The sequence below is a fragment of the Aplysia californica genome, unplaced genomic scaffold, assembly GCF_000002075.1.
Source record: "Aplysia californica isolate F4 #8 unplaced genomic scaffold, AplCal3.0 scaffold00783, whole genome shotgun sequence".
Taxonomy (NCBI): domain Eukaryota; kingdom Metazoa; phylum Mollusca; class Gastropoda; order Aplysiida; family Aplysiidae; genus Aplysia; species Aplysia californica.
The window spans coordinates 257,685-275,092 of NW_004798053.1; the positions used below are offsets into that span (position 1 = coordinate 257,685).

Here is a 17,408-nt window from a genome sequence, read left to right on the forward strand (position 1 = left end):
TCTGAAGCAAAGAGCATACTTCCTGCGGACACTTTTTTGGCTGAGTGGCCCATCTTGTTATTTACTATCTTTGCTTTGATCTAGCCAATGATATCGATACCTGCCCATCACTAACTGCAGTAACTGCAGTCTTCGGCCGCGCGCGCCAAATGTAAATTTCGCGTCCAAACTCCTATCGCAAACCCAAATTCATAATATAAATTCTAGACTAGGCATGCTAATCTAGCTTAGCCTACCTCTAGGCTAGAATCAACGTCACCCAGCAGTCCAAGATCAGACTTATCAGAGCCAGCTGTCATCTTCGTTAGGCCTAGGCCTACCTCGATTTTCAGTTTGACCTGTCGGTTGAAGACCTCGACTCGTCACTCGTCAGTAACCAAGCCCAAGTGCCAGGTGAGATCTGGACTCATAATTATAATCAGAAGATCTCTAGAGGATCTAGAATCTAGATTAGATCTAATTCTAGTGTACTGCTCTGTATGACGATAAATGATAATGATGGGTAAATTTTTACTTTCACTCCCGCACACAGAAGCACTGCTTCGGCTTCGGGGGTCAAACTGCAGTGATGTTTGCTGCAGGTCACACATTAAGTATAAAGCCACTAGATCTAGATCTAGATCTAGATCTGGGATACCCTAGATCTAAAACTGTCGCAAATCAATTATTTTCTGGAAAATTTCAAATCTAACTGTAAAGGTAGAGTCAATTGCCACCGAGTGACGCGGTGGCAATTGACAAAAATTGACTTTTTGTCAATTTGCACCGAGTGAAGCGGTGTCAAGTCTGAAAACAACACTATCTTTAGCATTAATATACATAATGTGTGTCTAATGGGTCAATTTGTTCTCAACTAATTTCATTAGACGAGCATCTAGTCTAGAGCTACGGTACCAACTTGGCTTGTTTTCAATGAGACGTAGGCCTAGATCTAGGCTAGCCTTAGCCTACACTTTGGTGTAGAACCAACACAGGCAATTCTAGAAGTAGAAGGTTACAAACGCACACAAACTCAAGGAGAAATTCACGTTATATCGGGGAACATAAATCGGGGGGCGGGGGTCAGGAAAAACACACAAACACACACAGAGGGACAGAGAGGCGAACGCACAACACCGAGCACAATAAGCTAGATCTACCCACCAACGCAAAAGAGCTCCAAATTGCCACTGCGTCACTCGGTGGCAATTGACACTACCAACTGTAAAATATCAAATTATGGGTTAAAACAGGCCCCTGTAACCCCCCAGATTTTCTTTTACCTCAGGAGGGCAGGCCCTCCTGGAACCCCCCGATTGGTCCAAAGCATGTCTATCTCGTAAGAACAATCAAATATTTGAAACGAAGTGTATACAGACCCGGTAACTGGGAACAAAGTCACGAAGTATACAGACCCGGTAGGGGAACTCTTTTGTGATTTCGGAAAGTTTCAGCGCCCAGACCCGGTTGTGTGTGTGTGTATATGTGAGTGTGTGTGTGTGTGTGTGAGAGAGAGAGAGAGAGAGAGGTGCTTGCAAAATGTATGTATGACGTGCCCCAGTTGGCAGGAGGGAACGAGAGATCATCAAAGACAGCACGGGAAATAGGTGGAGAGAAAGAAAGACATAGACAAACAAAGAAAAAGAGAAAGCGAGCAATACAGAGAGAGAGAGGGGGGGGGAGGGAGGGAGGGAGAGAGAGAGAAATAGAGAGGGTGACTGCTCGATTGAAATTAAATGACATTGTTCTTTTCTTCAAATTGTGATTCCTTCAACTCCAAAATGTGGAGAAAAACGATCGTTCACCGAAAAGACATCCGCAATCTTCATTTAGATCTAGAATCTAGATCTAGACTAACCTTGAAACTAGACCAAGGATTTATGTCTGTCTAGATCTAGACCAAGGCCATCGATCTAGCAGAAGAACCTAGATTCTAGGTCTACCCTGAGCCACAGAATTCTACACTAACTTGTGTAGAATTCTGTGCCCTGAGCCAAGAGGGCGCTGAAACTTACCGAAATCACAAAAGAGTTCCCCTACCGGCTCTGTATACTTTGTGACTTTGTTCCCGGTTACCGGGTCTGTATACATTCCCTATTTGAAAAACTATTGATTTGCGACGGAAATGAAGTTGATATTCGTGTTCAGCGCATCAATATTTAGATCTAGACTAGATCTAGAAGTAGGAAATGGACAACTGGCAGCTAAGTGTGAGACGGGAGGGAAAATAAAAAAATACCCAATGATGAAATTATTTATAGATCTAGATTGTAAATCTTGTATTTTTTATGTTTTCTTTTTCCACTCTGTTAGACTATTAGATTGCTTTTATCAATATACAGAAGGGAAACAATAAATCCTGGATTGTTGGTCCTTATATTAACATGTTGAATTATGTCCCTGTAATTGTAGGCCCTACTTTTATTTATACCCTCACAACAAAGATTGTCTGATCTTAGTGATCTTTACTCACTCCTCCTTCCTGTTTCAATCACATGTACTCATGCTCATTATGATTTATTTAGTCTTGTCAGTGAAGCCAGAGAGGGCAGACCTCATATTATTTTCATCATTAAAGTACCCTTCTTCATTTAGAAACGGAGTTCTTACTTTTGCTTTATTATATACAATAATGGCAAACAACCCCAGTGCAACACACTCCACTTCAGACTTGGGATATCTAGATGGTCTAGATCTAGTCTTAAACGTTACAGGACAAAAGATATAAAAGGAGTAATCAGAAAAAGGACGATTTGTTTCTTACAAGTAATTATATAATGCACGCCTACTGAGAACTAAAACATGTATTATAATACTAGATCTAATACATATATTTGATGTTTAGATGTTATCTGTCGTGTTTTTAGAAGAAAAAGACATCAACTTATTGACTCATTGAGCATAAATATTAATGAGACTTAAACTTAAGATTTTCGGGACAAAAATCGTGTGGCAGTTACAAAGTGAAACATGAAATCCAAACTGAACTGAAATGAATTTTCCCAATAGTGAAAGCAGTAACAGCAGCAGTAGTAGTAGTAGCAGCAGCAACTGCAGCATATATATCAAAAAATGTATTCACATCTCCTTCATTATCGCTACTACATGTGTAACATGGTCAAAATATATCGTTAATGGTGGCAGCAAAAACTGTGTTCTATCTTTCTGTGATTTCTTGTGACATTATGATAATGTTCACTTCCCAAAATGTTTTTACGGTATGGTGATCATATTGAAGATCATTTGGGACCACAACAATTTTAAAAAAAATTATGCAGCATCCCATTTAGCACACTGTTGATGAATAGTTCCTTGTCTGTAGCTCGAACAGGAAGATTGAAGTTGAAGCAAATTTATCACAGTATGGACCTCTACTTCCCTAACAAACAGCTCTTTATGATTTCAAGAACACGTAATATTGCCATTGAGCATGAAACAAGTGTATGGAATGTTTACTAGCTGCTTTTCGAAGTCCAACTGCACTCAGCAAGGATGAGGAATGTCAATACAGTCAAACCTGTGTAAGACGGCCACCCATTGTCAAGGAGAAAAGTGGCCGTATAAGACAGGTGGCCGTCTTAGGCAGGACTGATCAAGATGAAGAAAACAAACCATTCCCCCCATCTGAAGTCCTAATCGAAAGTAGCCGCATTGTTGTTTGTTGTTGTTGGTTTGTATTTTGTTTGTTATTTTGTTACTGATTTTGCGCAAGAGTGACAATAAAACGAAATGTATCAGACGAGAAGACCAAGTGCCATGTTAAAACAAACACTTGGGTCGCCACCACTCGGAGAACGAGTGACGCTTCTGTCGCAAGTTAATGTTGACGTCCATTATTACTTTGATACAGACTGGGTAAACAGTGATTTTTTTGATTTTTTTCCAAAAAATATAAAAAATCGATTTTTTAAATTTAAATCATGATTTTTTAAAATTTAAATCAGATTTTTTTTATTTTTTAAAAAATGTCGACACAGTTTGGGATTTTTGGTTGCTAAAAGTATGTTCTTTTAGTGCAAAATGCATTGTCTTAATTTAACTAATGATTAAATTAAGCAACCTCAAAAGAAAGCCTTAATCTGCTATATAATATCAGTGAATTATGGCTACAGACAAAAAATGAAGAAAATATCAGTCTAAAAGGAAGGGGTGGGGGGGGGGGGGGTAATTATGCATAGAGATAAACTTGCATTTCATTACAGTGTGTGTGTGTGTGTGCACGCGCTTGTGTTTGTCTAAAAAGAAAAAGAAAATGTTAATTTCAATAATGAAAAAAAGTAAATTGAATGCTGTATTATTTTACAGTGACAGGGGGGAAAGCAGACTTTTTAAGCATGATTTTATTAGTCTACTAAACCTTATATACTGTTTTATAAAACCAAGGAAAGGAATTCTGAATATTTAAAGATGTAAAAACAGAATACATTTGTTAAAAAGTGATTTAAATCACTGATTTTTATTTTTAAAATCAAGTTGATTGAAATATAAAAAAAATCAACTGATTTAAATCAACCCAGCTCTGATTTCAATTTTATGGAAAAAAAAGTAAATTGAATACTGTATTATTTTACAGTGAAAGGTGGGAAAGCAGACTTTTAAACATGAATTATATTAGTCTACTTAACCTTATATCTGAGTTTTATTTTTTAAATAACGTTGATTAAAAAATTTTAAAAATCAACTGATTTAAATTGACCTGATTTAAATCAACCCAACCCTGATTTCAATTATGAAAAAAAAGTCAATTGAATACACTGTATTATTTTACAGTGACAGGGGGAAAGCAGACTTTTAAGCATGATTATATTAGTCTACTAAACCTTATATGTTTAATAAAACCAAGGAAAGGAATTCTGAATGTTCAAATATGTAAAAACTGAATTACATTTGTTAAAAAGTGATTTAAATCACTGATTTTTATTTTTAAAATCAAGTTGATTGAAATATAAAAAAAATCAACTGATTTAAATCAACCCAGCTCTGATTTCAATTTTATGGAAAAAAAAGTAAATTGAATACTGTATTATTTTACAGTGAAAGGTGGGAAAGCAGACTTTTAAACATGAATTATATTAGTCTACTTAACCTTATATCTGTTTTATGAAACCAAGGAAGGGAATTCTGAATGTTGAAATATGTAAAAACTGAATAAAAATAAATTTTTTTAAAAGTGATTTAAATCACTGATTTTTATCAAAAAAATCAAGTTGATTTAAATTTTAAAAATCAACTGATTTAAATCAACCCAACCCTGAACAGTGACCACTCATCTCACGTACGATTTGTGTATGAGTTGTGGGCGGGGCTTATGGGTTATGAGGGATCACATGCTTACCTCACCAGCAGCTGAAAATTGGTACCTATTGGTCAACAGTGGGAGGGGCCTACGCAACATGATTGGTTGGAGGGACTACCTAACAACAACAACAAGGGATTAGATTATGACGGCTCGCCCACAACGCCAGGGGCCAGTGCACAATTTATGACAAAACGTAAAGGAGTCACTAAGTTGGCCGTCTAAGACAGGTGTTATTGCTTAGTGTAATAGGGGTTGTGTGTTAAAATATGGTGGCCGCGTTGGACAGGTGCCTGTTTTACACAGTTAAATTATATAGAAAAAACACAAGGAATGAAAAGTGGCCGTTTGTACAGGTGGCCATCTTATAGAGGTGGCCGTCAGGGCAGGTTTGACTGTATAAATGTCTTTTTGCTGCTGTGTTGAGAAAGAGTTTTCTGATATTACATCTTCCAATGTTTGCTTTCGAGCTGCTTTGATTTTTGGAAAGACTTTCATTTATACTCTGTGGACAGCTTTTGCAGCATGTGGGTGTCTGTACGACACTTCCTCGAATATATTGAACCTCTTTTTTCTGTGTCTTCACCTTTTTTCCTTTTTTTGAATGGAACCTTTCTCTAGCCTTAGCATTGTCTGCCCTTTCCTTCTGCCCTGACCAAGATGCTCTCTTGCGTAGCTTTTCCATTTCTTTCTTTAGTATCACTAGCCCAACAAACCTACCTGTTGCAACTTTGTTAGTGGTAGTGGTAGCCAATGTGATGTTTTCCTTCTTGTTTTTCCTACATTTCTTGACTTGTTCGTCGGTCTTTGCCTTGTGATTTGCCACTTTCTTACACTAGACGAACGTCTTCAGCTCTTTACGATTGCACATTGATGTCACTCTTTGTTTTCTTTAATCGGTCCTGAAATTCCTTAGTTGGCTCAGTCTTAAACTTTGTATATTTCTTTTTGGAATTTCGGTACTTGAAAGCTATGCATTCAGAGATCTCTAGCGCAGAGCACGCACCTATGGTACTGTAAAGTTGGAAAGAGAATGTGGGAGCGGGAGGGGTAAATGAAAAATTGTACCAATCAGTTTTGTAGCTGAATTAAAAGAGATTTTACCTGTGCTATACTTGGTCGAAAATAAGATTATGCTGCATTACTTTTTTGTTTTATCTTATTAAAATAATTCGTAACAGAAAAAGTAGTCACAAATTCTGTTATAGAATTTATATGAATAAAGTGAAAATAAACCGATATTATTCGTTACTTATGTGGTCTTGCTAGTCTTATCATAGTCCAAGACGATAAAATCAGCTACTATGCCCTAAATATTATTGGGGCAATCCTGGTTACCAAAACTTTGGTCAAAATGATTTAGTCCGTGTAACCATTAAGACCAATGTAAAAACTTATTTTCCTCTTGTTACAGCCAATATTAACTTTTGGTGAAAACTAAGGGCAAAGCTACACTGTGGACAAAGCGAAGCAGCACGGTCGGGGCAATCAAAATAAAACCAAAGGGAAAGACGGACGTTACCAGCCGTACCTAGAACGGCCGGAAGCGAGGAGATGCCAGGAGAAATTTCGGCCAATGTACAATCGTTTTTATCGCTTGAAATGTACATGTGTGCACACGAGCATATTATTTACAGCATGCTTGACACTAGTAGATCTACCAAATTTCAGTGATGATAGCAAGAAGGATAACGAGGAGAGTTAGTGAAAACTAATTGTCAAAACAAAAATGAAAAATAAAAGCAAAGCACACAAAGCATTTACTGTTATTCAAAGCAAGACATTTAAAGAATTGCTCTTTTCAATTAATTTGCAGACCAAGATCTACCTATCCATCAGTTCTCCATAACATTCCGTTCTTAACACTCTTTCCATCTGTCTCTCATTCTTTCTTTCTCAATCGTCGAGAAAGAATGTCTTTTAAAAGTTAGTAGTCCTTCAGGTGAGTTTAACCATGAGCATTTCATGAAGATAGAAAAAGGAATCACGACTCATTCAAATTGAATCTGCACATCTGCTTTGGTCGTCTGGTAAATTTCTCTTCAAGTGGTGAAATTTCTCCAAACTAATAACGCATTTTTAAGTAATCGGATTCGCCTACTCCTTTCTTTCTTTTCTCTTTATAGTTACCGTGTCGATCAGGAGAAATGGCGCCAATATTTTTCTGTTCATTTTCAACTGAAACTAAAATTGACATGGAAAATCCCATACAACAACGTTACATCACTTGCATCGCCCTCTGCGCCTTGTTCCCTCTGTTTACGCCTTGTCTTGCACCACCAAGCCTACAGTGTGACATTACCCAGAATGGGACATATCAATATACTTTGCATTCCATTGACCGAGTCTACAAAGTTAAATTACTGATGTTCGATCTTAAATATTTGAAACACTGAGCCAAGCAGCCTTATCCTTGTATTTGCAATGTTTCAGACAACGATAACAAGTTGTCACCTTTAATTGCCCCAACTGCCAACCTCAAAGCTAGAGATATGGGGCATCAATGCATGAAATCCTTGAAATGAAATTCTTAAAGAAACTACTCATTCTATAAAGATTATAACACAAAGACCAAGTCTAAATCGTTAAAATGAAGAAATCAAGCTCTTTGTCCAATTTCTGCTTCGATACAACAAACACTATGAAAATCAACAATCCTTGTTTTGGCAGGATCCAAACTCATCCATTTCCTTGAGGGACTAAGATTTCATCAATGAATCACACATTTTACAGCCATTTAAAAAAGAAAGCAAATTTTAAACCAATTCAAGTCTTAATCATTACTTACATCTTAATCCGTGACGAAGTCATTCATATATATTCACTTTCTATAGACACCATTGTCTCTCCGGGGAATAGATGAAAGCCAAGTTGATTGGAAACCAGTGCACTTGACATAAAAACACCGCACTAAAATTTCGAGATACTTCTGGCAGAAGTAAACACGCAGATCTTAATCGTTACAACGTGACAAAAATTCAAATCAATGACGCGACCATTTACCGCCAAAATTTCGTAATCGGTGTAGTAATTTTGTTCTTGGTTGATGAAATGACTGAAGTGATCGCATTTCTAGTTCTACAATGAAAAATTACACTTTTTAAACAATCGATTGAACTGAAGATAGGGTTACTATTTTTTATCATTTTTCAGACGAGACGTGTAGCGTTTAAGACCTAATTTTATGTCCTTTGTATGAACAAATGGGCCGTATTAAGCATATATTTGTCGGTTACCCTGAAAGTCCTACTTAAGATCAGTATTTAACCATAATTACGAAAATGAGATGCGGGCAGTTCTTAGGTAAATCTTCGTATGAAAACTGTCTCTGGTGAATTACGTTTTCATACTTAAAAAATGCTGAGTTTTTAACAAAAAAAAGCCCCACACAGTTTCAGCATATAATTTCATTGGATATTTTCTGCCTAGTCCAGGTTCGGCAACCTTTTCACCACCTGCTTAGCTCATCTTAACTATGATTTGAAATAAAGAAAGATATTTATGGTGTCTGCAGTAAAGGGTATGATATGTATATATATATACAGTGGAATCCTGTTATAACGAGAAAGAGGGGACCGGTGCGAAATGTCCGTTATAGCAGGATTCTCGTTACAAGGGATCCAGTAAAAAATTCAAGGGAGATAGTTAAGTAGGCCTAATCTATGAGTTTGGCGTTCTGTTTATTCCTTTTTGTGTTTCCCCTGATGATGATTTGTTAAACATGATCTCTAGGTCTTACTTGATAAAAAATCAAATCAGGTTTCTTTCTCTAACACTAGCAATGTTGACAAATCGGCCTTGACGATCAGAAAGAAGGGGCTCTGGCTCAAGGCTTACTCGCCTGCTGCGTTGTCCCCCACCCCACCACACCCTGTGGTGCGTTGCGTCTGCTTGCGTACGTCTCACATTCACTCCATCCGTCTATCACAGCATTGTGACCTCTCCATCCCGCAGCAGAGAAGTGAGAGGCACGGTATGCCTAGATAATCTAGACTGGGCTGGCCTATCACGCGATGCGTTCTGCCACACCCTCCTCACTCATTCGCTCCGGCCTTCATTGTTGGTTCGCATGGGCTCTCCCATTCTTTGTTTCGCTGGATCACCAACAACTTTCTCAACTGGCAAGGTTTTATATGTTTTTATTGGTCTGTGCGCTGTGCACAGCAGCAGCAATATTCTGTTATAACCGACTCGCGTGACGGTCTGATTGCGCAATAGCAGTATTTTATTTACAAAGATTAAGAAAGAGAAAAAACGGGGTTTTTGAATAGTGTCTTTATAACAGACTTCTCGTTGTTTCAGGACTCGTTATAAGTGGACTCCACTGTATATATATATAATATATTCGCTGCGTGATACAACCGCCCATGTGCCAAAAGACAAATTTTTCAGGAGAAGCGAAAAACTGTTTCATTTCTTTATGCTAGTATCTATGAATCATTCAGATATGATATAATATGATGCAATACGATGGTCTGTAACTAACTTTTTTTTAAAAAAAAAGCTTTCTTACAGAAGTTACTGGACATAGACGGTTTAGACCTACCAAAATCTACGTGATTCAACCGCCTAAGTGACAGTATGATGGTGTCTAGATGTTTGAATCACGTTAACCCTATCCGTACGCCCTGGGGTCATTTTGTACCCCCGGGGTTGTATTCTTCACATTTTAGAATACTTCTAGTACAAAGATCTCTTTGAAACTTTCAGTATTTCTCAAAAAATCATTTTGAAGGACTGCTATGCGAAGCGTAAGGATGGAATAAACGAGTAAATTTCCTCTTTGGAAAGTGGTGGCACAGTGTTCCCCACGTCGTATGGATACGATAATAAAACACGACGTACGGATAGGGTTAATCAACACCACTCGATGAGTGCCAATGGTTGCTTGGGCGTTTGAGTAATCGACAAAAGCAAATCATAATAATTTTAAGAGTAATTATGAAGTTAAGAGTAATTATAAAGTTATTTGGTTGGGTCTTTTGGGGCAAGACTGTTTTTGGCCCCATGGAGTTGGTAAAAAAGACCATTCATCTTAATAAAATGTTGTATTGGATTTTTTGTTCAGTGTGTATCAAAGGCAACAAATGTGTTTGTTTCAACCAGGTCTGAATGGTTTACAAATCGAACATCAAGGGGGGTGGGGGGTATATTGTCTTGCTTTCTTAAAAACGTTCAAGATTATCTTTGTGTGCTGTCCACTTCCATTTGCTTTGGTCCTTTTTCAAGGTATTTGTGTTCTACAGTTTTGTTCTATCTGATACAAATGTTGCTGATTGCATTTGACAAGATAGCGTTGTGGTCTGCTAAGAACAGCCTTCACTGTATATAATGAACGTGGCATATTTATTGTCAATAGGCTCCTCCAGGAAGCTACTGACACAAGAAGAGAACTCAATGGCAATCAATGGTCCTTCTCCTTCGTGCCAAACGTGACACTTCACATCTTTGGTAACCAAATGTTTAAAAGAATATAGACAGCTAATTTGGTCCTGTTATGATATAGTGCAGCAGATGCGTTCAACGTCATACTAACAAATCCGCTTTCAAGTCCATGTACATTAAACATAATCTGGTCCCATCCACTGGGTTTTGTGCAAGCTTCATGTTAGTGTTAGATTCTTTTTCCTACCTTGCATCTGTCCCCGTGGTTTTATGCACCCAGCATAATTTAGCAAAATTTGATCATTTTTTGCATAACTTCTGATTATTTTCCTTTATCATTCTTTGTTAAAATTAATAGAATAACATAATTTCATATTTTTGGGCTCAGTTTGCATAATTTTAGAATTTTCTTTCATAAAATGACGGCGACAGCCTTGCATATACATCACATTGATCCTTCCGACATACATGCAACAACAGGTTGCTCTTTTTTAACATCTCTCTAAAGTCGTCTGGGACAATGTATGACTCTTTTCCCTTTTCTTTGGTTCTCTCTATAAAGGCCTCTGAGGCTTTGAAAGTGTTAGTCAAGATCAGATTTTGCTGGTATTCTGTGTGTAGTAATGTTTGTCAAAGAATTACTTATCGCATCTTCTGCTCTCTGGTAATTTGACAATCGAGGAGCTCCCATCTCCAAGTCATGTAAACTGTCTTTGCAACAGTCACGAAGAACCACTGTGTGAGGGCAGTTGTATACAAACTCATTGTTTTGCATATATATATATAGGTAGAATGTATGAGATTTGTTTCAAATTGAAGTGTAGGGCTAGAGAGTTGAAATTGGAGGTTTGTTGAAGAGAGAATTTTTGGGGCGAATACGTTATGAGTTGAATTTTTTGGGGTGACAAATTAAGTACCATCTACCAGGCACTGATTAACTAATCAATGATTCAAGAATGGTACATGACAGATACAGCAAGGGGCGCACACTTTTAAAAAATCAAGAAACGCGAAGAAAAGTCGAAATAAAAATATTTTCCAGTAGTTGTACCGAATGTGAAATAAGTGCCCCTTAGCTGTCAATCCCAGACGTTTATAAAAATTTATTCGTCAGCTACAGTACTTTTTGCCACAATTTTTAGACTTGATCGAGTTTGTATTAACATTCTTTGATGTCATCTTGCTATTTTTCTACTACCCTACTAGATCTAAATCTAGTAATAGATTGCAAAAACTGCCTTCACAAAATCTTCTGGCTATCGATAAAAGGTTCTATCTGAGTCGAAGTTAGCAAAGGCAGCACTTTGTTTTGATGTTACTTTGTTACCCTCCAGTCTGTTTTGACAAATTGTGTGGGTGGCTCCGCCTATGCGACAGGTGAACATCTCAACAAGCCACTGAATATGCGTGATTCAACCGCCCATTCGCCACCCTGCTGCAAAACTGGCACTTGGGCGGTTGAATCTCATGGAAACTGGGGACTGAGGTGTGATATATAGAGGCGATTGATTTACTGAAGGATTGAAACACTTTGCAGTAATCTTTCAAACTCTGGATTTTAACATAAGTTGTACCAAAGGCTGTGCTACATAAAGGGATCAAAAAGTGTTTTTCGAAAATTTTGTCAGGGGGTTGAATCACACAGCTAGTGCATGTAGCCTACCATACTTTTTTGCCTTGTCTATTTCATTTCTGCTTTTCTTTTCTTTTTTTGTCCATTTCAGGTAGTTCTAAAAGTGGGAAGTATGACGTCAACGAAGCTGAATATTGTTGTTGCAGTCTGTACAAATATGGGCATTGGTATTGAAGGGCGTTTACCTTGGCGCCTGAAACAGGACATGGCATTTTTCAAGCAACTCACGGTTGAGACACAAGATGAACAAAAAAAGAACATGGTGATAATGGGAAAGAAAACGTGGATGTCGATACCAACGAAATTCCGTCCTCTTCAAGACAGAGTGAATGTTGTTCTGAGCACTCAGCTGACGGAACCACCCTCAGGAGCACTTCTAGCTTCAAGTCTAAAGGAGGCAGTTAATCTGGCAAAGTCTGATGCTAATGTGGAAAATGTTTTTGTTATTGGTGGTGCCTCTGTCTACAGGGAAGCTGTTGAAGGTGACTGTCCTTGTAGGATTTACCTCACTCGTGTTGACAAAGAGTTCGAATGTGACACGTTTTTCCCCAAGTTTGATACAGATGTCTTTAAAAGAATTCAAAATCCCAATAATGTACCCACTGGCATAAATGTGGAAGGCGACTTATCCTTTACATTTGAAGTATATGAGAAAAATTTATTTCCACATTGATCTTTTATTTATTTATTCTTTTTTTTTTACTGCTTCCTTCCTCTCCCTTTTTGTCTTTGTCTTTTCTTTCATTGATTTTTCAGAGAATCGGTCGTAGAAGCTCAATGTTATGAAACAATAATTTGTTTGCTTATCTGTAGTCTCCGCCTAAGATCCCAGTGCTCGGGAGCAAGGAAATGCGGGATCTTAGGCGAACCGGGATCTTAACCGACGAACCCAGGGAAGAATCTACGGTGACTCATGTTAAGGCTCACAATCGGTAAAATGGTCTCCCTCCACTCTAAAATGAACTGACGTGACCTCTTGGTGGGTTTATGACATGGTGAGCAAAGAGTGGTTAACCTTGATGACCTATCACAGTGCATAGTGGCATGAGGTGAGCCATTTTCACTTATTATCCTATCATGAGTCTCAAGATCTATGTTTATCCAGTTGCCCCTCCCCTTTACCTGTTGGAAATTTATAGCTTTCCATCTGTGACCGAGTCCCGTTTCCTTACCACCTTTGTCGTTACACACCATTACGTTGTGAACACACCAATTAAAATTCCGTCTGTCTCACAAATTCGGGAGTAGAGACAACTGCTGCAATGGTCAGGGAAGAGTTCACAAGTCGATGTGATCAGTCGTAGAAGCTCAATGTTATGGAACAATAATTTGTTTGCTTATCAGTAGTCTCCGCCTAAGATCCCAGTGCTCGGGAGCAAGGAAAAGCGGGATCTTAGGCGAACCGGGATCTTAACCGACGAACCCAGGGAAGAATCTACGGTGACTCATGTTAAGGCTCACAATCGGTAAAATGGTCTCCCTCCACTCTAAAATGAACTGACGTGACCTCTTGGTGGGTTTATGACATGGTGAGCAAAGAGTGGTTAACCTTGATGACCTATCACAGTGCATAGTGGCATGAGGTGAGCCATTTTCACTTATTATCCTATCATGAGTCTCAAGATCTATGTTTATCCAGTTGCCCCTCCCCTTTACCTGTTGGAAATTTATAGCTTTCCATCTGTGACCGAGTCCCGTTTCCTTACCACCTTTGTCGTTACACACCATTACGTTGTGAACACACCAATTAAAATTCCGTCTGTCTCACAAATTCGGGAGTAGAGACAACTGCTGCAATGGTCAGGGAAGAGTTCACAGTTCGATGTGATCCCGCCTAGAGCGAACGTGTAGGCCCACAGAATTCTACACCTAGGTGTAGAATTCTGTTTGTAGGGCGTACCCACTCAGCGAGTGATGTAAGTTTAGGAGGGGGGGTCAGGTGTGAGTGCGATGCGTGGGGAAAACAAACATGTCGGTCAGTTCACACATCGGTGTGATCCCGTCTGGGGCAAACATTGTATCGCTTCATAGAGTTTTACAACGTGTATGGGATCACATTCACGATAGTGGCTGATCTTTGACGGGACGGACAGTTTATTGATCTCAACTTTTCACTCTTGGTTGATCGACCGTGCCCGTTCGGATTTTTGTTCCGCAAATTATGATCTGAAATGCGGGATCTTAGCCGAATGTAGACCTTCAGAGTGAGTCAGAGCGGGATCTTAGGGGTGACTTTTGTATAGTAAAAATTATGTTTTCTTAAAACAGCGGGATCTTAGGAGAACCGGGATTGTAAGCGGTGGGATCTTAGGCGGAGACTACTGTATTAGAATCCAAGCATAGAAATAGCTCTAACAAATAAAATTTCCCTTTGCACGGAGATGAAGTTAACAACAAAAGATTTGAAAAATATATAATGGTTATTGTTTAACACTGTGTGCCATAGGCCTATAATATGTGTCAATGGGTTTTACAGGAGTCAAAAATTATGTGTGCCATATATCATATGGGTCAGTAGCACTGGGTCCTGCATAAAGAAAAAGTTCACATATTGTGGAACATCAAAAAGCAGTTTCTGTCGCTGCTGGGGCACAAATGCTCGTCCCTTTTCCGGTAGTAGACAGATGACTTTCCAATGCAGTTTTTGTTTTTGCATCGTTGGCACACTGTCCACTTTGGAAAATGGTCATCAGAGTGTACATCTGGAACAGGATTTCTTCTCTTGCTTGTGTGATTCACGGATAGTCCAGGACTCTTCAGTGATGAACGGCCAATTATAGTGCGATTGACCTGGACCAGAGCAGCAGCAATTTGCTCTTGGAATTTGGCCAGATTTATAGGCTAGAGCTTCAGCAGATGTCATTGGAACTTTAGCCACCTCAGGGCCAACATAGGATGAGATGAGATCAATGCACTTGTCCTACAATGAAATATGGTTTCGGATGAAGCAGTTTATTGAGCTGCATGAGTGAAATGAGTGGGTAGTGCAAGGCTATACAATGTTTGAGTGATTACATTTTCAAGTTTCTTTTGGACGGCACTTTATTCGATCAAGTGAAGGAAAAAGTTTTAGTATCTCTATATTTTGTTGCAATGCTGCTGCTCTAATGAGAAAAACTATGTTGGGAATTCCTTTGCCACGCATTTTGAATGTAAAGTGGAAACATCTTTAGGGCCCACTAACCATAGTTAATATATTCCCCTGCCTTTGCATCTGTATTCTGTAGCTATTGCTTTTTCTTAAAGTTAAAGATGTCTGGAAAAAATGTCTGATTGCTTTCAATATACAAAAGTACAACTTTATTTTCTCCCAATTTTAAGTTACAGTTTAGTATTCCCTACTACGACTGCGACCTGTATTTTTAAAGATGGAAACCTATGATAAATTTTGTTTACTCCTACTCTGTTGCTTGTAAGTTATGATGTGTATCAGGCAAGGTGATCAAGTTTGTATTTTGACTTTAGTGCTGTTTCTCTGGCAGTCGTGGGTCGAAAACGACCCAGGGGGTCCAAGAATTGCTGCAGCTGGTCAGCCAAACATGCCACTGACCTCAGCACCAATGTAATCTAAATTCATCATGTCTTACAGCATTGCCGATATTTTATTAATTTCAGAATTTTACCCTATGCGACACTTCAAGCATTCTATCCCCTCTGAGTACGTCATGGGTCTTTTTTTACGCTTATATAATAGGAAATTACATCGTGCGTCGCTTTAGGCCCATAGATCATATAATGTAATGTAGGCCTCTATAGAAAAATATGCTATGCGTTGTTTCTGAAGCGGTGATCATAATTTTTTACTCTGCTCTAAAACTTCCAAAAGATTTAGCAGACCAGACCTAAAGTTATTTTACTGCCGTGGCATGTAAAATATGTGTAGGGGTGAGACCACGTTTAGGACGGGCGACAAGACAACTGAAATCATCCTTGTCGTCCGTGGTAAAAACCGACCACGTTAACAACGGACAATTTCCACGACATTCTATCCTCATACATGGCGTGCACCAGGAGAAAGAAGTTGTTTTTATTATGGTTGAGGAGGAGACAAGAGACAACAGCAGAGTGCTAAAAAATATGGCATTCACCCAATATTGAGACAGCACGAGACTCTTGGTGAATATCATCATTTATACCCGCACGCAATTGTTATAAAATGAAAAATTCTTCAGCTATTTTTATTAGGAAACCCAGTAGTTTCTATGAACTTTTGGAGAAGTGCAGGGATGACTTGACCAAGAAAAGAACAAATTTTGAGTCGTTCTTCATTCATGTTTGCGATATATACAAAGCACAATAAGACATGTAGGCTACGACTATTTATCTTTTAGTGACATTGCATCATAGTTATTTGTAGACAACTGGTGGTAAAAAGACACATTAAATTATGAAGGGGACTAGTTGAGATTAATTCCCTTGAAACAGACGAACAAAAATTTTGAAACATGTTCTCTGGGAATCGTGTCGTCCATGACTTGGAAAATTGTGTCGGTGTCAACGTGGTATGGCAAAATGATTTTGTTATATTTTACTTCCTTCTTTGTTTTGCTTTATTATCGACAAACTACAAATCGTTGTCCGTTGTGTAGTGTCGTACGTCCTTAACGTGGTCTTACCCTCATCGATACTAAATAATATAAAAAATCCTGTGTGTGGTGTGAGTGTGCACACGTGTGTGTGTTCAGTGACAAGGTGTGTGCATATATAGGCCCGATAGGGATGCATTGTGTGAATGATGTGTGTGTGTGTGTAGCGATACATTGGTGTGAATGTGTGTGTGTGAGTGAGAGTTAATGTGCATACATGTATTTGTATACAGCATGTGGTTGTGGGTGTGTACACATGTAACTGCTCATTCATATATTAGATGAATGTAGACCTATTGTGTCTGTGACAGTGTATTACCATTTGATGAGCAGATATTTCATTTTGGACAATGAGTCTCATTCTTATCTTATCACTACATGTAAATCTCTAAAGGATCAACGATGTCACCACCAGCAATAACTGTATGCTTTCTCTCTCACACATACAATCATACTGCACAGACTGTGCTCACTCGCCAGAACAGTGCCACTGACTGAAGGGTTTTTAGGCCATTTCCAAAGTTCTCAT

The 17,408-nt window shown here is 38.6% G+C and overlaps 1 protein-coding gene across 2 annotated transcripts; it reads left to right on the plus strand.

Moving 5' to 3' along the window:
- Positions 1-63: 63 nt before the first annotated feature.
- LOC101864024 (dihydrofolate reductase) lies at positions 64-13,177 on the plus strand. 2 transcript variants are annotated; one of them, XM_005109488.3, is made up of 2 exons: positions 64-393; positions 12,385-13,177. In XM_005109488.3, exon 2 carries the CDS (start codon positions 12,406-12,408, stop codon positions 12,964-12,966), a length of 561 nt encoding a protein of 186 aa, XP_005109545.1. In that variant the 5' UTR covers positions 64-393; positions 12,385-12,405; the 3' UTR covers positions 12,967-13,177. The 2 variants fall into 2 exon arrangements, with proteins under 2 accessions (XP_005109545.1, XP_035828547.1); XM_035972654.1 differs by lacking the exon at positions 64-393 and adding an exon at positions 2,548-2,745.
- Positions 13,178-17,408: the final 4,231 nt, after the last annotated feature.